This window comes from Balaenoptera ricei, chromosome 20 (genome assembly GCF_028023285.1).
Source record: "Balaenoptera ricei isolate mBalRic1 chromosome 20, mBalRic1.hap2, whole genome shotgun sequence".
NCBI classification, from domain to species: Eukaryota; Metazoa; Chordata; class Mammalia; order Artiodactyla; family Balaenopteridae; genus Balaenoptera; species Balaenoptera ricei.
Genome location: NC_082658.1, coordinates 48,109,361 through 48,134,993, shown reverse-complemented (window position 1 = coordinate 48,134,993; position 25,633 = coordinate 48,109,361). Strand labels below are relative to the sequence as shown.

Sequence of the window (25,633 nt, the reverse complement as noted above, 5' to 3'; positions counted from 1 at the left end):
GTGGTTGAGGAAGATACCGTGACGGATATTCCACTGTGTTCTCTAGAAATAAGAGAACTACCTAGAAATCAGATTGAGCTCAAGATTTGGAAGAACCAGGAAGCTGATTTTGGTTCTAATTCTGCTTTCTGACTCCAGGGCTTTAGATAAGTCTGTTTAGAGATACCTGTATGATGGGAGTAAGAATTAACTTTCACAGTATGATGGTGAAGATCAAATAAGAGCATCTGTGAAAACACTTTGTGAACTGTAATAGACTAGATGTAAAATGAGATTATCACTCTGCTATTTCTAAGCTTTAGCGATTAGGAAGCATATTGATGTCTTTATAAGCAGCACTGGCTCATTAGTGTTTTCATGGTTTTTACTGCTAAGCAGCAGAAACTGATAATTTTAGCACTACCTGACTTTTAACTTTTAATGATTTCCTTTTGTAGAGGATGGCTCTCAGTACCCTGTCTTCACTGATATATGGGGATGAGAGGGAGCTGGAACAGAGCGATGTTTTTCTTGACAGGCATATCATGATTTAAAGATTCTGGCATGCATGTAATTGTTTTGAAGTTCATACTTAACTTATGAGAACATGGCGGGGAAGGAGCTTTAAGATGGGTGGATGAGGTGGGGAAGTCCTCAGGATGTGTATGTGAGTACCCCGAGGCTGCAGAATCTCCTTTCTCCCTGGAATCCTTTCTTGGTTGACAGTATTTCTCGTATGGAACAAAATTAGTCTGTTTGCAGAACAACATCTTCCAGAACTAGTTCCTGAGCTTATTACCCCAATGGCAGCCTGTCTTTCCTTGAGTCATTTCATGAATCCTTTTCCTCTAGATGTTTGAGTTGAAAAACTGCCTTCTAATTTTTGGCTGTGTTGAGTCTTTGTTGCTGTGCGGGTTTTCTCTAGTTGTGGCAGGCGGGGGGCTACTCTTCCTTGCGGTGCGCAGGCTTCTCATTGCGGGCTTCTTGTTGCAGAGCACGGGCTCTAGGTGCGCGGGCTTCAGTAGTTGTGGCACGCAGGCTCAGTAGTTGTGGCGCACGGGCTTAATTGCTCCGTGGCCTGTGGGGATCTTCCCGGACCAGGGCTCGAACCCACATCCCCAGCGTTGGCAGGCGGATTCTTAGCCACTGCGCCACCAGGGAAGTCCCACCATATTTTCAGATTTATTTCAAGATGCATGTTCTGTCTCTAAGAAAGCAGCAAAATCCCAACAAGGCCTCACTCTTTTAAATGTTCTGTGTTCATCCTGGAGACAACACTCTGACTTTGCTGTACGGCTCCCTAAACTCACAGCCTGAACTTTAGGGCAGACAAGAGGAGTCTGTGGCCATAATCTACAATTCTGAGAAATGTTTGTTCTTCAGTGTGGTATCTCTGAAAGTGATCCTTTAGAAACCAACCAGGAGCTACTTTTGAGAGCCTCTTAATACAGATTTTGAGCATTTTACCCCTGTGTTAAGAAAGAGAAATGATGAGGACATGGGGAGGGGGAAGGGTAAGCTGGGACAAAGTGAGAGAGTGGCATGTAGATATATACACTACCAAATGTAAAATAGATAGCTAGTGGGAAGCAGCCGCATAGCACAGGGAGATCAGCTCAGCACAGGGAGATCAGCTCGGTGCTTTGTGACCACCTAGAGGGGTGGGATAGGGAGGGTGGGAGGGAGGGAGATGCAAGAGGGAAGAGATATGGGGATATATGTATATGTATAGCTGATTCACTTTGTTATAAAGCAGAAAGTAACACACCATTGTGAAGCAATTATACTCCAATAAAGATGTTAAAAAAAAAAAAGAAAGAGAAATGAGAAATCAAATTGTTTAAAGAGGGTTTAAGTAGGTTATGGTATGAAGTTCAAGCTTGCAAGTATGGACTTTGATGTCTTCTTATTGAAAACATAAGTAATTTCATGTGTGATTTAACCACCAAAACAAATGTCTGTGCATCCACATTGCCTTGCCTCATGACTTGGGCGGAGGGGGTTACATTCACTTCTTAGAAGCGCATTCTTTTAGTGTTCCCCAGTTCTTTAAAGCTTTATTGAGTACCTCCTATGTGCCAGGCATAATGCAGAGTGTAGAGATACAAAGGTAAATGAGGCAGAGAAGGAGATTCGGGTATATAATATTTCACTATAGTATGGCACAGAAGTGCTATAGGGAATCAGGGGCTGTCAGAGGAGTCTTCCCGGAGATAGTGCCTGACTTGAGCTCCAAAAGATAAGGCGTTCACCAGGTGAAGGAGTTGGGGGGAGGCTCAGCTTTTGTGGTTGTGGGTAGCAGAGAATGAGAATGAGCAGAGAAAGGGTTGAGAAACAGTGTGGACTGTGTAGGGAGCCACCAGACTGACGGAGCTGGGGAAGGGACAGGGTTCTGGCCTGCAGTACTGAGGAGCTTGAACTGTATCCTGATGGGGTAAGGGCGATATTGAAGAGCTTTTTAATAAGGAGACTGATATGATCAGAATTGTGGCAGAATTATTCTGCCAGCAGGGTTGGAAATAGATTGAGGAAGGCAGGAAGGGTGGCCCGGGGGCCACTCACATCTTGGTAAAAGATCTAAGCCACTGCCACCTTGCCTCACCCTTCTGTGCTTTACATGTTTGGTGTAGGGTATCTTGGTACAAAACACAAAGTCAGTAGGCAGGTGAAAAGAAATGATGAAAAACAGAATGAGAAATGACAGCCTTTTCAGGATTAGTTTTAATATGACAGCTGCTGAAGCATAGCAGAGTCTGTAGGCCTTTGCAAATTACATGCATGCGTTTCATTAGTTTGGATATGGCCTATGCAGAAATATATTGGAGAGAACTAGGGAAAACTTTACAGGTGACATTCACTTGTGGTCCTCCAGGGCTTGAAGACCTGTCCCAGTAGGCCAATGTGCCTCCAGTTTTATGCTTCCTGGTAAGGATCCTCCTGAGATTCCACCAAGGAAACAGAGGATAGGAAGCAATGAGCTGTGAGGGCTTAGTGGACATCCTGACATGTATGCTCAGGGCTCCAGGGACGCATTGGTAAACTAGGAGCTAGGAAAATTTGTCAAGCCAAATGCTGTTTTAGGAAGAAACGATAAAGCAGCCTGGCATCAAGGCCTGGGACTTAAGGGAGAGTCCTTATATATTCATAGTCCATATATATATATAATAATATTTTTTTAGCATTTCTCATGTATTTTGAAAAAAAAATTTCCTCCATACCATTCCAAGTAGGTGACTCCCAGGAACCAAATGTAGGCATTTCTTAAGAATAAATGTAGCCTTATTCTGTATAGCAGTGGTTTTCAAACTTTGGTATTGAGCAGAATCACCAGGAGAGCTTGTTAAACATGAATTGCTGAGCCCCACTCCCAGAATTTCTAATTCAGTAGACCTGGAGTGAGGTCTCAGAATTTGCATTTCTTCTTTTTTTTTTTTTTTTTTAATTGAAATATAGTTAATTTACAATGTGTTAGTTTCAAGTGTACAGCAAAGTGATTCAGTTATACGTGTGGATACACACACACACACACACACACACACATTCTTTTTCAGATTCTTTTCCATTATAGGTTATTACAAGATGTTGAGTATAGTTCCTTGTGCTATACAGTAGGTCCTTGTTGTTTACCTGTTTTACATATAGTACTGTGTATATTTTAATCCCAGACTCCTAATTTATCTCCTCCCTACCCCTCATCCCCCTATGCTATGCCCTTTAGTAACCATAAATTGGTTTTCTATGTCTGTAAGTCTTTTTCTATTTTCTAAGTGAGTTCATTTTAGATTCCACATGTAAGTGATATAGGATATTTGTCTTTCTCTGTCTGACTTCACTTAGCTGCAAATGGCATTATTTCATTCTTTTTTTATGGCTGAGTAATATTCCATTGTATATATACACCACATTTTCTTTATCCATTCACCTGTCGATGAACATTTACGTTGCTTCCATGTCTTGGCTATTGTAGCTAGTGCTGCTGTGAACATTGGGGAGCATGTATCTTTTCGAACAGAATTTGCATTTCTAATAAGTTCTCAGATGATGCTGATGCTGCTGGTCTGGGGACCACACTTTGAGAACTACTGCTGTATAGACATTATAAATGTGACCCTCCTAAGAATTTAATAAAATTTCATATGGTTCTTGGTGTAACCTTAATGGAAATCAATGATCTGGAGGAGCAGTAAGGCTGGCCCTACACAGCTGTAATTTTGATTCAGTATTGACTTACTGACTGACTACTGTGTGTACAACGTCTATATTATAAAGATACAAAGAGGGAAGAGATCCAGTCCTTGTCTTGGTTCCTCTAATAAAAGAAGTAAGAGAATTGTCACACAAGGGAAAGCTGAAGAAGGAAGGATGTCTTGAGTAATCTGGGAAGAGCGCATGGAGGAGCTGTGTGCTCAGTTGTCTATCGCTGAATAACAAACTACCCCAAAACTTAGTGGCTTAAAATAAACACTAGTTATTATCTCTCACAAATCTGCATGTTGACTAGGCTCAGCTGGGTGGTTTTTCTGTTCACGTTGTTATCTGGGACTGCAGTTATTTGGAGGCTCAACTGAGCTGGCATGATCCAAGATGACTCAGTCACATAGCAGTAGTTGGTGCTAGCTGTTGGCTTGGAGTTAACTGGAGTGCCTTAAGTCTCCTCCGTGTGACCTCTCAGCATGAGAGCAGGGCTCTGAGATGGAACATTGCAAGCATGTAAAAGTGGAATCTGCAGGTCTCTTCAGACCCAGCCATGGAAGTTACAGCATTGTCACCTCTGCTGCATTCTGTTGGTCAAAACAACTCACAAGAGGGAATTCCCTGGCGGTCCAGTGGTTAGGACTCCACAGTTTCACTGCTGAGGGCGCAGGTTCAATCCCTGGTCAGGGAACTAGGATCCCATTGGCCGCTAGGTGCGGCCAAAAAAAAAAAAAAGTCACAAGACAAGCTCAATTCAAGAGGAAGGAAATGGACTACTTCTGGGTGGCAGGAGTAGCAAAAAATTTGTAGGCATCTTTAATCTACCATAGGCTGATTGAAGCAGCCCTTACAGGATGAATAGGGTTTTGGTAGGCATAGCTTTCAAGGGGAAGAGTTCTAGAGGAAGAAATAGCAAGTCTTCAGTTTAACTAGGAGAAAAAGAACCCGAAAGGGGCCTGGGAACCTGGAAGGAGACCATTTTACAGAGGGCTTTGAACAGCAGATGGAAGATTGTGGACTTACACTGGCAGACTTTGAAAAGATGGCGGAGGACCTCTCTCTCAGTGATTTTATTAGCGTGGTGCAGAGTTTGGGAATGACTCTTCAAGGCTCCAAACCAGTTCATTGTATCTTTCCCTGTAAGCCCAGTGTTAACAGCTTTGGATTTGGCTTCTCTTTCTAAGATATGGGAAGGGATGCTTACTCCTTAGGTTATTGTAAATGATGGCAAGTAAGCATTTTGAAGGATAAGAGAACCCAAGCAGTGCTGCAGGACTGGCCAGAATAGGAGTTGAGGGACATGCAGCTTTGTGTCAGACCTAGTTAGGCTTTTCCCTGCTGCATCAAAGGGTTAGTTACTTAGTCTTGCCCTTGTCTTTTCCCCACAGTAACCCTCCACTGAGTGAAGAGATGTTGCCTCCTGGGGAGTGGATGTGTCACCGGTGCACTGTTCGCCGAAAGGTAATAATGCTGCTTTCTGAAGGCTTTGCTCAGGATGCCAGATCTAGAGCACTGATATTCTAGAGCTAAGACGGCTTGGCCCTGAAGGCATTTTTGTCCCTTCTTGTCTCTTCCAGCCCTGGAATCACCCTCACACTCCCCATGGTGACTGTTTAGAATCCAGTAGGGCCTAAAATCCAAACATGGGCTGCTGAAATGGGCAGAAAAGGTGTGTTAATTTACTGAGCCATGTTCATTCACTAGTGACAGGAGTAGTCTGATCTCCTTGTAGACCTCCTGATAAGTGGCCTGAATGTGGCAGCCATATCCAGTGGCTGAAAGAGGCTGAAGAGGAAGGCTGCTTCTCCAGCTTGATAGAAAAAGGATTCCCCTCACCCCAAGGCAAATAAGTTGCTGGTATCCAGAAGCTTGGCCAGGTGTGTGGAGTGGAGAGGACTTGGACCCACTTGTACCCCAGGTTGCCTAACCTTTCTTTAGCTCCCCTTCCCTCAGCTTTGATAATTCAGTACTGGCTTTGAGAACATAATTTTCTACTTTGAGAACTTCTGTGGGGTACGAAAGCTAAATGCTCCCTTATCAAAAAAGGAAGTAGGTGTGCTTCCACCCAGATTATGAGAGACCCAATCCTCAAATTATAGGCTGTGGATTAAAATTTGTCTGTGAATTGTAAACCACTCCCTGCCCTCCACCCCACACTAATTATAAACCAAGCAACTTTCCTTTGTTGTGACATCACCTCTTTTCCTGGCCCCTCAACATGATGTCACAATGAATGATGACTTCCTTGGTTGCAGAAACAGGATGAGATGATTCAGAGATTGTGGTTTATGTGTGTAACAGTTTTCAGCCTTTAAGAAGAAGGTAAACAATTAGGCAGACCTTATTCTTCAATGTGTGCATAGGGTTCTTATTAAAGCAAGCCAAGGCCAAGTCAACCACCTAATCACAGCTGTAGTTTAATATCTCTTGAAGTCCACAAACCAGGGTGTCCTCCAGCTTGTTCTCCTCCCAAGATCTCTACCTGTGTGTCCCCAGCTAGATTAGAGTAGGGCCAGTTAGAGGCACCTGCCAGCCAGGAGGCCTTTCAGAAACTTGCCACTCAAAGAAGCTGGACTTGAAAGGGTTGGGAACAGCTGTGGCGGAAGAGGTGAAGCCAGGAAAAGAGAGTGAAGAAGAGGAACTAACATTGTTTTAGTGCTCATCGTAGCTGGGTTTTTTACATGTGTTATCTCATTTAGCCCTTACAGCCGACTATGGGTACTGGTGGTATATTCTCCTTTTTTTTTTTTTTTTTCCTCTCCCTTTTTAAAAGGAAGAAACTGAGGTTCACAATTGTAGAACTTACCCAAGTACTCAAAGGAATGGACACAGCCAAGATTTGAACCAAATTCTGTTTCTCTCCAAAGCCCTATTACTTCTTCATCAATTTTCTGGAAACAGCGCTACTTTCTGGGGATTGTATTATAGTGTGCCTTTTTCTACAGAGTGTGCTTTTCCTGAAATGCCACTCTGACCTGCTCTCAGATGGACCTCTATGCCTACCAGTGCCAAATCTGCCTTTTGCACCATCACCTCTACAGCCCTCTGGCCTCCTGCAGTTACAGTGAAGTGGATTGAAATGATACATCCTGTGGGCCTCATCAACCTCTGATGTTCAGGTCTTATTCCTAGTGGAGGCTAGATCTTCCCCCAACTCAGAGCCATCCCTTTCATGTACGTGATGCTCTTTTTCTCTACCGTATCCCTGAGAGGAGGAGAAGAAAGATCTTACTAGTCTCACTTTACACATAGAGAAATTCCTGCCCTCCGGCCTGAGTCACCTAAGGTCATAGGGAATCAGTGTGGCAGAACTGGGACAAGATCCCAGGTCTCCTGACTGGAGACCAGTGCTAAACCTTCATTTGACCACTCTATTTGGAGCCCTGGAGGAAAATGTATTATCAGTCATTCAGTCCTACTCTGTACACTTAATCTTTTTCCATGTCCCCACCTTTCCATTCAAAAGGGTCACTGTCCGAGTTCTAGTTAAACTTGAGACATTGGAAGCCGCCATTCTTGGACGCCATGATTGCTGGATCACCGCCCTCCGCGCACCGTCCTTCCACCTTGTGGTGTGGCTGCCTTGCAAGTCAGCACCCAGCCGCCCTGGACGGGAGCTCTGCTTGCGCGTTTTACTTCTTACCTTTGCTTCTGCAGGTTTTTCTGTATTTTGAGCAAAGTTCTTAAAACCATTCAGGGCACTCCGAGGCCAACAACAGTGCTCTCCTTGATTCTCTACGTTATTCTCACTGTCCTCACTTAGTCTAAGTTTATTCTCACTGAATTAACGTTTTATCCCTCTACCCGCCCCCCTACCTCGTGTACAGATACTATGTATCATATGATGTGTGGTTTGTAAAATTGTTTCTAACTTTTGTACTTTTTGGTGATTCCCTGCTGCAGTGGTTTTGCCAGCTTTAGTTTAGTTCAGCTATAGTTTTGTCAACTTTAACAGACCAATGTTCCAAGTCCCCAGGTGGATGAGTCTCTGATATTAGAGACTTTCGTAATTTTGGTTAGTGGTCTAGCAGGACTTTGTAGCATCCATCTCTTTCTATTTTGTGTTACTTTGTGTGATGGGCCCACCTGTTTATTTGCACAGAAACGAGAGCAGAAAAAGGAGCTGGGCCACGTCAATGGACTGGTGGACAAATCTGGCAAACGGACTACATCCCCCAGCAGCGATACTGACTTGTTGGACAGATCAGCTAGCAAAACTGAACTCAAGGCCATTGCCCATGCCCGAATCCTGGAAAGGAGAGCCAGCCGGCCTGGCACGCCCACATCCAATGCCAGCACAGAGACCCCCACCTCTGAGCAGAATGATGTCGACGAGGACATCATCGACGTGGACGAGGAGCCAGTGGCAGCAGAGCCGGACTATGTGCAGCCCCAGCTAAGGCGCCCCTTTGAGCTGCTGATTGCTGCCGCCATGGAGCGGAACCCCACCCAATTTCAGTTGCCCAATGAACTGACTTGTACCACTGCACTACCAGGTTAGCCAGACTGTCATATCCTCTCCCCTACCCCGGCTTTCTCAAAGGACTCTTGTCCAACCAAAGGGCTGTGCCACCTGTGGGGTCACTGTCCGTGTCGCCACTGTCTCAGGTTCCTGTTCTTGGTTCGAGATCTTTGCAGGTTTACAATGCTTACTCAGTTTTCTATTTTCCACCCTTCCCAGTATCACTTTAAAAAAAAAAAAAAGGTAATACATACACATAGTTCAAAAATCAAAAAATATAAAAAGGGTTACAATGAAAAATTTCAAACCCATCCCTGTCTGCCATTTGCCTAGTTTCTACATTCCTACCCCTCACAGATAACCACTGTTTGGTTCTTATGTATCTCCTAGAATTTCTTTATATAGATGTACCATTATATAGATGTACCATAATTTATTTAACCAATTTCCTATTAATGGAAATTCTGGTTGTGCTTAATCTTGTGTTACCACAGATACTGTTTCAACAAATAATTTTGTAAATACGTCATTGTATACATGTGAGTGTATACATGTGAGTGTATCTGTAGGATAAGTAGGATAAATTACTAATACTAGAATTGCTGGGTCAAAACTGTGCATTTATATTGTTTTTAAACTATGCACTTGTAGTTTTGATGGATATTATAAATTGCCCTCCATTCCCTTTTTTTTTTTAAAATCAACTCATGGCTTCTACTTGATACCACAAAGCGTCTAGATCTTATTTTCTTCCCAGAGAAAGTGAAATTGGCAGGCTTAAGAAACCTGCTGGTCAGTAGGATGCATACAGACTCACAGCTTTTCTGCTTTCTATAAAAATGCAGTAAAATTATACTCTTTTCCTCAGCCGCCTTCACAGAATAGTCTTTATTGACCATTTGACCTGGGTATTTCTATTTCTTAAGTCACCAGTATCTAACCTAGGTTTCTGACCACTTCATGTCTGCAAAACATTTAGATGTGTTTCTGCCATAGAGCAAGTGACTTGTGATCTTAGTTCTGACTTATATCTCCCTTTTCGTCCTTTCTCATTCTTTTTCTCACTTGAAACCAGCCCAGGGGGCCTCAGAAAGAGATGCATGTCCAGGCCGTGACACATGCTTTTACTAAGACCTGTTCCTCGGACTTACTGTTGTTTCCATATCCCGAACTAGGAACTCTCCATCCAGGGAAAATTCAGCACCACCAATTTCTCTTCTAGGTTCTAGCAAGAGGAGAAGAAAGGAGGAAACCACAGGGAAAAACGTGAAGAAGACACCGCATGAGTTAGATCACAATGGTCTTGTTCCCTTACCAGTCAAAGTCTGTTTCACGTGTAACAGGTATTTTTCTTCCATAGCAAGAGGCTCTTCCTCATATTTAGCAAATGTTTTTTCTCTCTTCTATTGTCTCTTCCAAACCATGTGTGTTAAATATAGATAACCCATATTCTGATGGTATGAGTACAAAGAGACTGAGTGACTAATTGACCAGAGCCTTGAATGTTTTAACAAAAAATTCTTGAAGAATCACGGTGCAGAAGTACTGTAAACTGTGTTTATAGAGGCTAGAACGAGAGGAGTTGGACTTAAAATGAAGCATGAGATATTTAGACTGGCTAGCAGGAAGAACTGTGGCCAGCGGAGACACACATCCCTGGAAAAGGCAAATGATTTTTAAAGCACTAAAGATGAATTTTAAAGTAGTACAAATATACATGCTAGCTGGTATGCATCAGACTGGATGACTTCCAAAAGCCTCTAGACTGCCCCAGTTGTAGCTTCCCTGGGACGCTGGTTTCTTTCAAATAGGGTCTCCTCAGTGACAGGAACCAGCTGCTTCAGTTACTGAAGCTGGACTTGTTGGCTTGGATGTGTTAGAAGGGCAGGATAGCAGGAGAAGATAGCTATCAAAAAGAAATGTTCCACAGCAAAAGCTATAGGGAACCAGACAGTAGAGCAGCGGAACTCTGAGCCACGCCCAAACTGTGTCTCCAGAGCAGCTTAAGGACTCACTGAGTATTGTAGTTACAAATCATAATTGGCATTAGCTTACATACCCTCCCTTGATCTATGCTTACACGAATACATTACAAAACCATTTTTCCAGCACAACTCTCTAGTTGTCAGTTTTGCTGAGTGCTTCATGTGGAAGAGAAATCTTTTCCTCTTGTAGTATAAGACTCTGGAAAGGTTGCTAGTGGTTTGTTTTTTTTTTCTTTTAAACTGAGGTAGTTGCATTCCTTTAAGGAGTAGAAAGATCAGAGCAGGATTGGCTGTCTTCCCCCAGTGGGTACCAAGCATTGATCATTCCTGCTGTGACAACCACTTTAGCTCTACTCCAAAAAAACATTCACTTCTCTACATTCCTCTTAGAAGAGAGAATAATGAGGAACCTGGTGGTAGCCCCCAACTTCATCCATCTTCCTAATGGTGAATGTAACCGGATTATTGGGGAGGAGGGTGTGGGAGAACATTGTTAGGATTAAGGAAGGGAAGCTGTTCCACAGTGCAGTTTGTTTGAATTCTCCCACCTTGCCATAGAAATGGCCTGTATCTCTTTTTTGCAGGAGTTGTCGCGTGGCCCCTCTTATCCAGTGTGACTATTGCCCCCTCCTGTTCCACATGGACTGCCTCGAGCCACCGCTCACTGCCATGCCCCTGGGCAGATGGATGTGTCCGAATCACATCGAACATGTGGTGGTAAGCACAGCAGTGTCCTTCAGTCCTCTGTGGGCACAGCTGGGGCATGGACTGATTCAGTGGAAAGCATAGTATAGTCAGCTTTGTACCCGAGTTCACTTTAATCTCTCAGATGCTGGTTTCTGCAAACCATCCTACTCAGTTCTGATTACTTTGACATGCCTCAGCTGTGCATTTAGCCTTTTCCCGCAATGCCTTGTTTCAGTCGCACAGACAGACTTAACCCACTAGCGCTTGGTTGTTCATGAATAATTTCCTCTGTAATGAATTAAGCAGTTGGTTTTACAGCCCTAAAAGGAGGAGTGCATTAGACCCAACCTTATACAAATAAATGCTCTTCCATATTTTCTTGCTTCTTGTTTTTAGAGGGAACAAACTAAGAAAATTCTAAAATATTTATTCTCGTAGCACTGGCAGTTAACTGCCCAGTAACTTTGGAGAACTGAAGAATTGACACAGATAACGGTATTCCAGACAGTCAACCACTTATTGAACACCTTATGTGTCTTACGCACCAAATGAGGCTCTTGCCCTTCACTTGTTTCTTTACAAAGACCTTGTCATGGCACATAATAGGTGTTCAGTAAGTAAGTTGTTGAATGAATGAATGAATGGTATGAGGGTTCTATTATCTTATCTCCCAGGAGGTTTGGTTACATTTTCCAGACTACTTCCCGGGGCTAGAATAGAACTGTAATTTGCTATCTCCAAAAGAGGTTTAGGACATTTCCTGATAGGCACGGTCACTCAGAAGGTTGAATGGGAGAGGGCCTCAGGCGGAGCAGCTCCCTTATAAGAGCAGCCTTTCCAAATTAAAAGGGTAATTGCTTAAGACATTGTCCATCAGATTATGATAACCGTGGAATGACTGCTTGCCTTCAGCATGACAGCCTGCTGTCCACTTTGCACCGAGAGGAACTTCAGTTATAGACTTGCACATAGGGAGAAAAGGTTTGTTTGGCCCTCTTCATTTGACTAATGCCACTCAGAAAAGTTTACGTAGGAGGAAGCCTCTCTGCGAGGCTCAGTGGTCTTGTTTTGCCTCTTGGTGAACCAGAAAAAACCAACCATGAGCAGTCAACCCAAATATGAAACTGTAAGAGCAGCTTTCCAGCAGATGAGAAATTATTAATTGGGTGACTTTTTATTAGCCACTTAGGGGTTTTTCCTAATGTACTAGTTAGGAAGCTGCCACATAGATTTTTTTTTTTTTTTTAATATTTATTTATTTGGCTGCATCGGGTCTTAGTTGTGGCAGGCTGGCTCTAGAGCGCGCAGGCTTAGTTGCCCCACGGCATGTGGGATCTTAGTTCTCCCACCAGGGATGGAACCCGTGTCCCCTGCATTGGAAGGCGGATTCTTAACCACTGGACCACCAAGGAAGTCCCCTTTTCTTTTAATCAATGTGTAGGGGACCAGATGTAGAAGAGGAAAAGAGGCATCATTTCTTTATGCCTTCTCTATGCTGCTGCACAAACTTTTCTTCCCTCCTTGTGGCCTCTGAGAGCAGTCCAAGGTTTTCTGCCTGCTGTAGAGCAAGGCTCTGGTATCTAGATGGGTTCACTAATGTTCCCTAGTACCGTGGAGGAGGAATAGGGCAGGAGACACAGTATTCTGGTGCTGATCTCACCTGTCAGCCAAGCTCCCATACAGGAAACAGTCTTGCTTCTGGTGGAAGAAAATCCCTTGCTAGGAAAGGAGTCTGGAGCGCTCTAGGGCCAAGGCCTGCATCTCCTCTGAACCCTATATGCTGGATAGACGACTGTCAGAGGCTGAATTTGGAAGGGCACTTCTTGGCTAATTCCCTATTTCTTGTACCCCTCAAGCCTCCCCAGGAAGTAGGAATTAGGCTGGACTGGGCAGGGTTAAGGGAGAACGTCTCATCCATGTTCCCTGGCCCTCTGACGGGAGTGTTGACATACCAGCACCTGACAGAAGGAGCCCATTTGGCCCAGGGCTTCCTCTTTTTTAAAAGTAGAGAATAGAGTTAATTGGGAGGGGGGTGCATTCTGAACTTCACTGCAGGAGTGTGTCTGCTCTGTCCCTAGCTGAACCAGAAGAACATGACGCTGAGCAATCGGTGCCAGGTGTTTGACCGTTTCCAGGACACCATTTCGCAGCACGTTGTCAAAGTGGACTTCCTGAACCGAATCCACAAGAAGCACCCTCCTAACCGCCGCGTGCTCCCGTCGGTCAAAAGAAGAAGCTTGAAGGTGAGTCACAACCTGGTGCAGGCAGGATGGTGGTCTCCGATTGCCTTCCTGGGGTGGACAGAGGATCATGGTCCCAGTTTTACAGATGGGGAGACTGAAGCCCCTGAGATCTGTCTGTGGTGTCTTAGCAAGTAATGAATGTGACCATCATTTTAATACTTGGGGATGGTGGTCAGGAAACCCCCAAGTGGGCCTTCAAACTCAGCCAGGTTTCTAGTTCTCCTGAGGATAAGTGCCCTTTAGGCCCTCCCACCAAACTTAGGTGTGCTCTGCTTTTACTGCCCCTTGTCTGGCACTCATTCCATCTGTTTCTGTTAGATGGCCCCTTTCCCACAACTGTCGGGTGAGGGGAAGGTGAGCGTGATTAAGCAGAAGGCCTTATATGGAAGGTGAGGAACTATCCATTTTTCTGGGCTGCTGTTAATATATCACCAATACTCAAAAAATTGTGACACTGGTGTAACCTGACATTTGTATGCATTTGACAGCTGCTAAAGTGTGTCCACAGAGGTGGACGGGAGTATTTCCTTCATTGAAAAGCATTTGGTAGTATTGAGGCTCTCATAAACCGTTCGGTCTCATTCATTTAACCTAGAGAGCGCGACACTATATATCTGAATGTAAACTTGATTTTTCTCTTGAAATAATCCTGCAGACAGTCCCATGCACCAGTGGAAAACAGCAATTCTCAAATATGGCCACTTGGTGGCAGCCACACTTTAAAATCACTCATCACACTTCCACTGGGTGTCAGGGCTAGCAAGACGTTTAACTGTTGAAAATTGTATAACAAACTCTTAACTGTGTAAATATTTATGCGTCAGTAGAAACACCAGTTTTCCAAAGTTAAATGAAGGTATTTGCAGTTGAGGGTAGTGTATATTGGAGGTGACATGCCTCATACCTTAAACATCTAAGAGTAATCTCAGCTGTGTGATTCACCATGTGGATTCGGAAGAAAGCCTGGCTGCTGAAGTGAACAGGCCAGGAGGCCTTGATAAAATCCTGTTGTTTTATGATGCCCCCTCCCCCTTTTTAAATGTTTCCTTATTCTCGAGGAAAATCCAGGGGTATGAGTTGCCTGAAAAGCATTTTGTTCTTAGACAGTTTGAGAGTGAAATGAGGACTTAGTACCAGAGGACAGTGACAGAGAACTGCTCCAGCTCTGTTCTGGAACATTGGCCTTCATCCTTGATGTATAACAGTGCAGGCAAAATCAACTGAGACCTTCATATCTTATCTTTGTTAGGGGTTCATCTTCCCCCTACCCCTTCACTCTTCCCCAGGGGCAACCTTAGGCTAGCCTACTGCCCCATTTCTCCACTTCCGATTCCTGGATGACCTCAGACAAGCCCATAGCACCAGCCACCACTGTTAGTGGTGATGACTCTCAATTCCATGTTCCTTGCCTTTCTCATCATACCTAGATTCATATCTGCCTGCCCATCCCACAGACACCTCAGTCTCAGCCTGCCCGAGACCAAAAGTCTTCTGCCTCCAAATCTGCTCTTCCTCTTGTATCTCCTGTTTCAGTCAATGACAGTGATCTCTACACAGTCCCTCAAACCAAAATTCAGCTCTTCTTCCCTTATCCTCTGTAAGGACTTGGTCACCACATCTCACATGTTTTCCAAGTCCACCTCCCCTACTTTTAGTTCCCCTTTGTCTGCCTGGAAGTTTGTCCTCAACTTCCAAGTCTCAGCTCAAATACTGCCTTCCTATGAAATCTTACCTAATCCCAAGCTCCTGCCCCCCAGACAGAAATAAGCGCTCTCTGTGTTTTTTATAGCTCTTTAGACATGCCTGTCTTCTAGGACCCATTTACATTGTATTGTAATGTTTCTGTGCTTATCTCCCCACTAGACTGTGAGCTCCTTGGGGGCAAGGCTTAAGTTTTGTTCATCTCTGGATCTCTAGGACTTGGCATAGTGCCCAGACTCAGGAGGCGCTCAATAAATGTTGATTGAATGTATGAATGACTCTTTGCTTGTATGGCTCTTTCATTCATACGTGGTGTGATTCAGGGTGTGTCTTCTGTCTTTTTGCAACAAATAGGTCTTCAATTGTTTTGTGAGTCATGAATGAATGGATGAAGAAAACTGACATTGATTGAATGCTTATCACGAGACAGGCCTCACGTTGAGCATTTCCACTGTGAATGTGACGTTATTTAACTTTTTCTCTCTCAGATACTGCTCACTCATCTCTCAAATTTGATACTGATCAATAAGAGCCTAGAGTACCAATTTGAAGTCCTGTCCAGTGGCCATCCTATACTTTTTAGGCCAAAGCAGAAGGCAGCATGCCAGAAGGCCTGGTTTCTGCAGCTCTTGGACCTTGATGAAGAAAAGTGGGAGACATGGCTGCTTTTTCCAGTTCTATGCCTTCTCAGGCTAGTGTGTGTGTATGTGTGTCTGTGTGTGTGTGTGTGTCAGAGCCAAAGAGATGGAAGTACAGAGCAGTAGCAGCCCACTGGGCCTCCTCGTCCTCGGTGGACACCCTAGTGGATGATTTCCCCTTGGGCATCAGCACCACAAACAGAAGAGCATGGCCAGGGCAGAATCCACTGGGCCTGTTGGCACTATCACCCTCTCCTTCCTCCTTCTATCTATCTATCCTGAACAGGTTCCCGATGCTATCAAATCTCAGTACCAGTTTCCACCCCCTCTCATTGCACCCGCGGCCATTCGGGACGGGGAGCTGATCTGCAATGGGATCCCTGAGGAATCACAGACGCACCTTTTGAACTCTGAGCACTTAGCCACCCAGGCAGAGCAGCAAGAGGTGAGTGAAGGCAGGGCCGGGATTCCAAATCCAATCTTCCTCCCACCTCGCCGCAGCTGTTATTGGAAGTCATTCTCATCCCCAACTTCTGCAGCCCCACCCTCCCCCTCCCTGAGCCCCCACCACCACCACCCCGCCCCCTAAGTTGAATGTTCCAGAGAGAACCTCTGGCTCAGGTCCTGAGGCAAGTAAGAGAACTACACAGTCAACTGGTCTGCTTCTCTCCATCAGTCCCCCAGTGTGCTGTGAGACGGGCAAATCTGTCTTGTAGAAACAGATCAGTAGACCTTTAGAGAAGTTAGGTGACAGTGCTGGACACACAGCAGGTGCTTGGGTGCTTGCTCAATATTGGTGACAAGGTGAGCCTTAGGGGCAGAGTCAGAACGGGAATCCCAAGCTCTGCTGACCAGGGTGTTGCCTGCCGAGTATACCAGCAAGCCTTGCTTGGGAATGGAAATGGAACCCTCTCAGGAGTCAAGCACACCCTCTCTGGGCATTCGCGATGCGACCTCGGAAACAGTGCTTGTCAGCTCTGCTGTAGCCCTGGCCGCTGTGGCAGGAAGGACCAGTGCCTCCCAGGCCTCTCACCCTCCTCTCCTCTCCTCTCCTTCCGTTGCAGTGGCTCTGTAGTGTTGTTGCGCTCCAGTGCAGCATATTGAAACATTTATCTGCTAAGCAGATGCCTTCGCATTGGGACTCTGAGCAGACAGAGAAGGCTGATATTAAGCCTGTTATTGTGACTGACAGCTCAATCACCAACTCCCTGCAAACAGCTGACAAGGCACCTACACCTTCCCACTACCCCTTGTCCTGCCCTTCAGGGCTTAGCACCCAGAATTCCCTGAGCTGCTCTCCACCCCACCAGCCCCCAACCCTAGAGGACATCAGCTGCAGTTCTTGTGCGGAAAAATCCAAGAAAGCCCCCTGTGGGACTGCCAACGGGCCAGTGAACACAGAGGTGAAAGCCAATGGCCCACACCTCTACAGCAGCCCCACTGATTCCACGGACCCCCGGCGACTTCCAGGCGCCAACACCCCCCTACCAGGCCTCTCACACCGGCAAGGCTGGCCTCGGCCCCTCACGCCACCAGCGGCTGGGGGGCTTCAGAACCACACCGTCGGCATCATTGTGAAGACAGAGAATGCCACTGGCCCCAGCTCTTGCCCCCAGAGGAGTTTGGTTCCTGTCCCAAGCCTACCCCCTTCCGTTCCCAGCTCTTGTGCCAGCATCGAGAACACCAGCACTTTGCAAAGAAAGACTGTCCAATCACAGATAGGACCTCCGTTGACAGATTCAAGGCCACTGGGCTCACCCCCAAATGCCACCCGGGTGCTCACTCCCCCCCAAGCAGCAGGAGATGGTATCTTGGCCACAGGAGCCAACCAACGATTCTGCTCACCAGCGCCATCGTCAGGTGAGTGCTGCTCAGCCTTTCATGCTCTTCCTGGCAAATAAGACTTAAGATTCAAAAAACACTTGTATCCCTGTAAATGTGTCAGAGGACTTTGATGTCCGTATTATTTGTCCTCCCCCGTTTCTATGATAGAAGAGAAAGTACATGTTAACTTGTCCCTATTTTGTAGGTGGGACTGCTTAGGCTCTGAAAGTGATTTCCTTAAGGTAACCTACCAAGTCAGTGCAGGATTCGAACTGTGGCCTGGGTCTTCTCGCTCCACCTTCCCACACCTTCCAGGCTTAGTCTTCTGCCTGTTTTGTTCCTTCACCTTAGAGGAAAGCAGCATGCTCTCTGGAGCCACTGTGGTCAGCCTGAGGTTCTGGGCGATGGCTTCAGTGTTTCATGATCCACACCAGAAACTAGATCCACACCTGATCCAAATTCTCAGAGAGAGCTCATCTGAAGGAATTTCCATGTCAGGGAGTGCAGATGCCCACAGAGGTTGGTCTGGCCCAAAAGCTTGCCCTCGGGCCACATTCCAAAAGGCAGTCCCTTAATCCATACTTGGCCTGGTATAGACCTGCTCTTTCAGCTGTCCCCAGTCAGCATTCAGGACCTCAAGGTTGCTGACCCCAGCATCTGAACCAGGTTTCAGATGCTGCTGGAACCCCCTGTGGTCTCTCCCGTCTGAACTGAAGCTGGCCTCCTAGTCAGCTGGGAGTCTCGGTAACCAGGTGACTGTGACTTCTCTGCATGGGGGCCCCTGGTCCCAGGATGGCCCCTACTCTCAGCCTCTTTTCCTGTTCTGTTTATCTCGTAATACCAACCTGGATAGATTTTGCACCCTGTGAGTGCAACTTGAGTACGCAGGAATTGCAGAGGCAGGCACCACTTATTTGAATGAGCAGAGGCAGCAGGGAGGTAGTCGTGGCCCAGCGAATGAAGCTATCCCACCACGTTCCCCAGAGCAGTAGATTTCACTTGTTCTCAGTGCTCTGGAGACTCCTGCGTGCCCGGGTGCATTGTCGTTCCATCTGCCCTTCCTCACCACACGTTTTTAGCTCTAGGAGTTCCAGAGCCTATGGGGTGAGAATCAAGAAGGGAACATCACCTTGGGTCCGAAATCCAGACCTGTCTCGGCAGTGGGGGATTGGACCGGTGGGTTTCCCTCAGGCGACGTAAGTAACAGTCTTCCTACTCCGTCCCCAGATGGCAAGGTCAGCCCCGGCACGTTATCCATAGGAAGCGCTTTAACCGTACCCTCTTTCCCAGCCAACTCTACTGCCATGGTGGACCTCACCAACTCACTTCGAGCATTTATGGATGTCAATGGAGGTGAGTGAGTGAACTGCTGCTCTGCCACCAGCGGCTGCGGTGAAGGTGCTGCCCCTGTGCAGCATTCAGCTCATTGAAAAGGGGACAGAAAGGATGCCTGATCTCAGAGGGCTGGGAGGTGGGTAGGGGAGTGGGGTAGGAAAGAAAGCCCCTTCTCCTATTTCTGCCTTATATACGTGCATATACACATAATCAAAGACGAAGGGAGAGCAAAGCCAAGCTGAACCAGTGAGAAGAGAAGAAAATCACTTTAGGCAGATCATCTGGACTTGAAGAATAAAACCAGGAGGAGCCTTGCTCCCAAAGGAGGGATCTCATCTGTGAGAAACCCCCAGAGTCACGGAGAACTGGGGCAGGTCTTGATCTCTGTGAACAGGGTGGGTGGAAAATCCAAGCCTCAGTGTCAGACATCTGGGCCCTCCCCCACAGGCAGGCAAGTGGTTTGTCTTGCTCCACTTTCTAGGACCGCTGTACCTAACATTAAGCTACCGTACCGCAGGAGGCATCGGCACAGGCTGCGTTGGCATCTGTCTCTCACTGCAAATGGCTAGTGAGGTGCTCAGCTCCAGATCCTTGTACCACTTTGTACTCTGTGTTGTTTAAGAAAATCACTTGGCTGGATTTTAGGAATGCTGAAATAGTTGCTCTGTGATGCTCACCTACTTCCGCATTCCATTTCCTCCTCAGCAGCTTTTTAATGTTTCTCTTTGGTTAACAGAAATCGAGATAAATATGCTGGATGAGAAGCTGGTCAAGTTTCTGGCCTTGCAGAGAATACATCAGCTTTTCCCCTCCCGGGTCCAAGCTTCACCGAGCAGTGTCGGGGCACATCCGCTGGCTTCTGGAGGGCACCACACAGAAGGTGCGCATGCCCATATCTGCCACCACACCACACCACACCACACCGTTAAGATCTACCCTCTGTGTGTGTGAACAGCCATCTCCTCTCCGTGGAGAATCTCAGCTTTCAGTATCTCAGTCCTCCATGTATGCCTTTACTGGGCTTAATAAAACACCGTGGTTTCTTTTCTCAGAAAGCAGAAACAAGATGGCAACCACAGCTTTCAGATCAGACTCGGTAAAGTCTGCTGTAACTCTTTCATACGCGTCCTCTTTGAGACACAGAAAGCAGCTATGAGTGCCTTTGGGTATTTGTGGTGTGCTTTCTGCTCAATTGCTCTCAAATATTTGAGTTAGAAGAGTTTCCCAAAGGGTTAACTCTGCTTAGGATAGCCCTTTGAGCATTAGCCATTAAAAGCCTCGCTGCTCAGAAGGTGGTCCCCAAACCAGTAGCACCAGCGTCACCTAAGAGCTTGTTAGAAATGCAGAGCTCAGGCCCCACCTCAGACCTATGGAATCAGAATCTGCATTTTAACAAGATCCCTAGGTGATTCATATTCAAAATTAGAGAAGCATTGGTCTGTGCCTTCTGGGTTTTTTTGTACAGCCTCCCTATAGTATCAGTTGGTATATCCCTGATAAACCAACAAGCAGCCCAGGCGCTTCAAGTACTATCATCCTTGAATTATATGGTCATCTTCAAAGATGGTCCTTCTTATTACCCATGTGGGAAATACTGTAAGTGGGGAGAGAAAGCCTCACCCTGAAGCAGCCTAGTGTCAGATGTGAGTTTGGAAAGATGACTCATCCAGTGGGATTATTTTCTTCAGGCCATCACCAAAGGTCCAGGTTCTGTTGATTTATGTTTGGGCCCCAGGTTCTGCTTCTGAATGGCCACATCCCTGTGTTTGCCTTGTAGTGCCGAGAAGGGAAGTACAGGCCCGAGCTGTGTTCTACCCTCTCTTAGGGTTGGGAGGAGCTGTGAACATGTGCTATCGAACCCTCTACATCGGGACAGGTAAGCCAGCTGGGAGAGGTGCTGAATCTGTTCGGCCCTAAAGATTGATACTCTTACCCACAGAGGCTAGAAAGGGAGGGAAGCCCTCTCCAGGGCTGACGGGTTTAACCCAGCAGACCTCTGGACAAGAGGGACTAAGAAAGGAGACTATCAACTGCTTGTCTTCCCTGATTCAGGCCCTTTTGCCTTGTGCCCAGTGTGGCATCAAGAGGGCTGAACGTCAGCTCTGACTGCCACCCAGTGAGGCATTTTAAACACTGCAGGAAATACCTGAGGAGAGGGCAGATGCTTTGTCCCTGGAGATCTTTGAAAAAGTGATGGGGCTCACACATATCTAACACTTATACTTAGTTAGCCCTACATCTTGTGCAGAGGGACAGATGAGCCCTTAGCCTAGAACTTTCCCTTTCTTTCAAATGATACGGTTTATGGGCCCTGCACCCCATCTTGTGCTCTCCTAGAAATACCCCATCCTCTTCAGTAGCTCACTGCTCTCCTCTGGGCAACAGCACATGTTCTAAAGCAGATGAGCTGGCGGGGACAGCTGTTCTTTAACAGGGGATTAGAAAAGACATCAGTTTTTGTTCAAAAATACAAGGAGAGGGCCCTGAGCTACCTACCCCTTGAGCTCCCGCCCGGAAGTCCCCTGCCCCCTCACCTCCCCCACACATACCCCTGACAGTCTGTTCTCTGCCTTCCTTTTCCTCGCCTCCTGCCACCTCGCAGGAGCTGACATGGACGTGTGCCTTACAAACTATGGTCACTGTAACTACGTGTCCGGGAAACACGCCTGCATCTTCTACGATGAGGTGAGGGGTGGGGACGCGGTGGGAGAGAGGTCTTCCAACCTGAGCCCTGTCCCAGGCACTGGGGTTTGTTCAGTGCCCTGGGGTGAGGGGAAGGGGGTTGGGGGTCCTCTCCTTTTCTTCCGTCCCCATCATTCCTGGAGAAGAGTCTTGGTGTGAAGGGGCATCCTACATGGCTACCTGCTCCCCAGGAGCAGGGCTCCCATTTCTCCTGAGGTTGGTCAACAGGCCCAGCGCGGGGCGGAGCACCCTAAAGCAGGGGAGGGGACCATCATAGAAGGAACCAAGCCCTCTGGGCGTGTCCCTGTGAGTTTCATCATCATCATCACGTGCCAGTGAATATCATTTCACCAGGAGCCCGTGCTAAGGAGGCAGACTATTGGGGGGGCGAGGGGTGGGTTAGGAAGGAAAGCTTCCTTGAAGAGGTGAGTCTTGTGCCCCATTCGAAAGGGACAGGGAAGGGGGGCATGATTGGGGAAGAAAGAGGGAGCTCCCCAGGTAGAGCAGCACAGCCTTCTCCATGTGTCCTCTCTCCCCTTAGCCCCAGGCCCCACGCAGCAGACCACACATCTTATCTTCCCTCCTCCTCCTCAGAATACCAAACATTATGAGCTGTTAAACTACAGTGAGCACGGGACAACGGTGGACAATGTGCTGTATTCATGTGACTTCTCTGAGAAGACCCCGCCAACCCCCCCAAGCAGTATTGTTGCCAAAGTGCAGAGTGTCATCAGTAAGTTGGAGCAGAGGCCTGTGGCCACAGAGCCTGCCATTTTTGGACACATTCTCTAATGCCTCAGCCAGGGTGGCTCTGGCTTGCTGCCATGACCTGCTGTCTCTTGCCTTCCTGGTCCCGTTGGCCAGGTTCTCCTTGCTCGTGGGCCCAGGAAAGGCCACAGAGAAGCAGGTGCTGTGCAGCCCCACGTGTGTACACACCTACCTGGGGACTTCAGACTCCACCGGTCCTTTCTGAGTGCCCCTCTCCCCGAGTCACGCAGCATTTAGACGGGGGAGGTACAGGGGCCCAACCCTGGCAGACAGCCCAGGTGGGTTGGCTGCTCACTGTTCCTCTCCTGTGACCTTCCCCCTTTTTCCCAGGGCGCCGCCGGCACCAGAAACAGGATGAAGAGCCAAGTGAGGAGGCAGCCATGATGAGCTCCCAGGCCCAGGGGCCGCAGCGGAGACCCTGCAACTGCAAAGCCAGCAGCTCGAGCTTGATTGGGGGCAGTGGGGCCGGCTGGGAGGGCACGGCCTTACTGCACCACGGCAGCTACATCAAGCTGGGGTGCCTGCAGTTTGTCTTCAGCATCACTGAGTTTGCGACCAAACAGCCCAAAGGCGATGCCGGCCTGCTACAGGAAGGGGTCTTGGCCGAGAAGCTCTCTCTCAAGCCCCACCAGGGCCCTGTGCTGCGCTCCAACTCCGTTCCCTAGGACTGGCGGCCACCCGTCACCCGCCCTTCCACCCAACCCAAGACTCCTGCAATGCAAAAATGTACACAAACCAAGCCCGGGGTTTTTTCTATACTCCACCAGAAACCCTTCAACTACAATCTTTGCATGAAATGAAGAAAACCTTTTGACTGTTTTTTAAAAATCCTTTTTCTTTTCTCAAGTTCTAGGGGGCATTTGCACATATATTTGTACTCAACATTTCATGGGAAAGCGGCAGACCGAGCTGAGGAACAGCGTGGGCAGGGAGGGGAAGGCCAGTGGTCTGGACACCTCCTCCGACACAAAACCATTCCCCACCCACCTCCTGCTCCCTCCCCCTCGCCCGCCGTTGTAAAATAATCAGAAACTTGTTCTATTTTGTGGCAGTGACAATAGTTTTATATTAAAAGAAAAAAATACAGTTTTCATACAGCAAAATCTATACAATATCATTGTTTTATTTAATATAAAGATCGCTACCCACCCTCCTTCCATGGTTCCCACCCTCCAGGTTATTTTCCCTTTCTGCAGCGGTTGCACTACAGGTAGCTACTGTGTATTATGGACAAATGAGAAATGAATTCTTTTTCTGGCTGTCCATCTATTTTATTTCAAATAAGGAAAAGTGTATTTGGATTTTGTGTAAATACATCTAGTGCTGACATTTTTTCAATGTTTTTAAAAACTGTACAGTACTACATGTGGTAGAGCGTTTTCTTCAAATTGTCTATTGTAGCAAAAGCGTTTTTGTCGTAAACTGTTCTGTCTCCTTTTTTTGTTCTCCTGCCACTTCTCTCCTCTTCCCTCCACCCCGACAACTAGTACCGATGTACATAGTAATTGTAATGTTTTAGACTTTACAGAAACTTTCCTGTATTCTGTATATAAAAAAACAAAAATACTTCAAATTATGTTTTCTGCCTGTCTGTCCTACCTGTCATCACCCTTAGAGGGGACCCTCCCTGAAGCCCTGGTCCCACAGCCTCATTGAACAAGCGTCACTCCCAGATACTTAGTCCCCAAGGGAAGTCAGGAGAGGGGAGGTGCTGGAGAAAAGTGCACCTAAGGTGGGAGGGAGAAATGGGAGGGGAGGGGTGCAGCTGCGAAGGGGGGCTGTTCTGTGGCTTTGTGGGTGACTTGAGGGAGTTCAGAGGGCTTGATCATTTGACACGATCAGATTCTGCAAGAATCCAAGAGTGTGCAGATCCCTGCTCCTCCTGGCTCCAAAACCAAAACATTAAAATAGAAGATGGCATGAGACCTCTGCATTCTGGTCTAGAAGCTTTAACCCAAGGAGTTGGCGCTGCCTTTGGTTCCAGTTGTTTGCTATCATATTTTATCCACCTATTCTGGGGGAAGTCATAACACCTGGTTTTGTTTTTTTTCGCCCGGAGCCCTTAGCTGGGCATGGAGGAATTCATTAATATATTCAAGTATCACTCGAGTTCCTCCAGTTCCGGCCTTTGCCAGGCCTTGGGTCTTGGTCTAGGTCACTTGCTGTGAGCAATCACCAGGGCAGATGTGGCCCCTGCCTCTTGGAGCTTAGAATCTAGTGCGGAGTTTGTTGATTCAAATGTCTGAAGAACATGAAAAAGGAGAAATCCAATCTCTGACTCAGCTGTGCCACAAGTAACGTGACTTGTGATCACAACTTCACAACTGCAGTTCCTCCTCAGAAGATGATTCTACCCGTTAACCTTAATTTTAAGGCCCCCAAGCACCCTCTTTTTAAACCAAACTATTTCTTCCTCCTCGTACACTTTACCTAAGAAACCTTATCTGAGAAGTTTTTCCTGAAGACCATCTCCTACTCCTTAAAGAGCACATCTGTGTGTATGCCAGCACTGTTAGAGTGGGTGGTACCTGTTCGCATATCAGGATTTTGCCTTGGCGGGGGTGGAGAGTGCATCCATTTATTTCATTAATATTCCATCCCTAGCCTCATCCCACATTATTGACACTTGAACACTGAATCCACAGTGCAGCTAAATAGGAAACTTCCCCCTGGAATGTGAGGTCTGGCCCTGGCTTCCACCTACTTGTCTAGCTTTGTCTCCGCCACTCTCCTACCCCTACCCTAATGGGCCTCTTGAACTCCTTAAGGACAAAAACATTGTTCTGCTCGGTATTTCCAAGGCTAACTGCACTGCCGGGCACGCCATAAGTGCCAAACAATGGGTGCTAAATTGTACTAGATTTTTTTTCTCCTTTCTCCTGGCAAGTCACCTGGCCAGGAATACCCTTACCCATGCCTCCCTAGCTGTCCCCACCCACTTTGCCATCATAATCACTTCCATTCAGTGATGGAGCTTCTTTACCTATTTCTACCACCTGTGAGAATTTCAGAGACAAATCTCCTGAAGATCAGATAACAGATTTTACACTCTCTTCCTGCTTCCCTTCAGAAATGGAGGGGTGGGGAAGGCAGGGAGGTAGACAGCTAATGAATGAGTGACTCCTGACAGCCCTT

The 25,633-nt window shown here is 46.8% G+C and overlaps 1 protein-coding gene across 2 annotated transcripts in view; it reads left to right on the top strand.

Moving 5' to 3' along the window:
- PHF12 (PHD finger protein 12) overlaps positions 1 to 24,071 on the top strand; it is a 40,485-nt gene extending 16,414 nt beyond the window's left edge. Inside the window, exons 3-15 of one of the 2 annotated variants that reach the window (XM_059906568.1) lie at positions 5,562 to 5,634; positions 8,276 to 8,669; positions 9,858 to 9,978; positions 11,205 to 11,337; positions 13,386 to 13,550; positions 16,176 to 16,334; positions 16,954 to 17,749; positions 18,941 to 19,066; positions 19,785 to 19,928; positions 20,826 to 20,924; positions 21,651 to 21,733; positions 22,325 to 22,463; positions 22,829 to 24,071. In XM_059906568.1, coding sequence (XP_059762551.1) covers positions 5,562 to 5,634; positions 8,276 to 8,669; positions 9,858 to 9,978; positions 11,205 to 11,337; positions 13,386 to 13,550; positions 16,176 to 16,334; positions 16,954 to 17,749; positions 18,941 to 19,066; positions 19,785 to 19,928; positions 20,826 to 20,924; positions 21,651 to 21,733; positions 22,325 to 22,463; positions 22,829 to 23,163 — 2,767 coding nt within the window. In that variant the 3' untranslated portion in view covers positions 23,164 to 24,071. Of the gene's footprint in view, positions 1 to 5,561; positions 5,635 to 8,275; positions 8,670 to 9,857; positions 9,979 to 11,204; positions 11,338 to 13,385; positions 13,551 to 16,175; positions 16,335 to 16,953; positions 17,750 to 18,792; positions 18,818 to 18,940; positions 19,067 to 19,784; positions 19,929 to 20,825; positions 20,925 to 21,650; positions 21,734 to 22,324; positions 22,464 to 22,828 lie in introns of those variants that run through there. The other variant, XM_059906569.1, reaches the window with a different exon arrangement.
- The last annotated feature ends 1,562 nt before the right edge of the window (positions 24,072 to 25,633 follow it).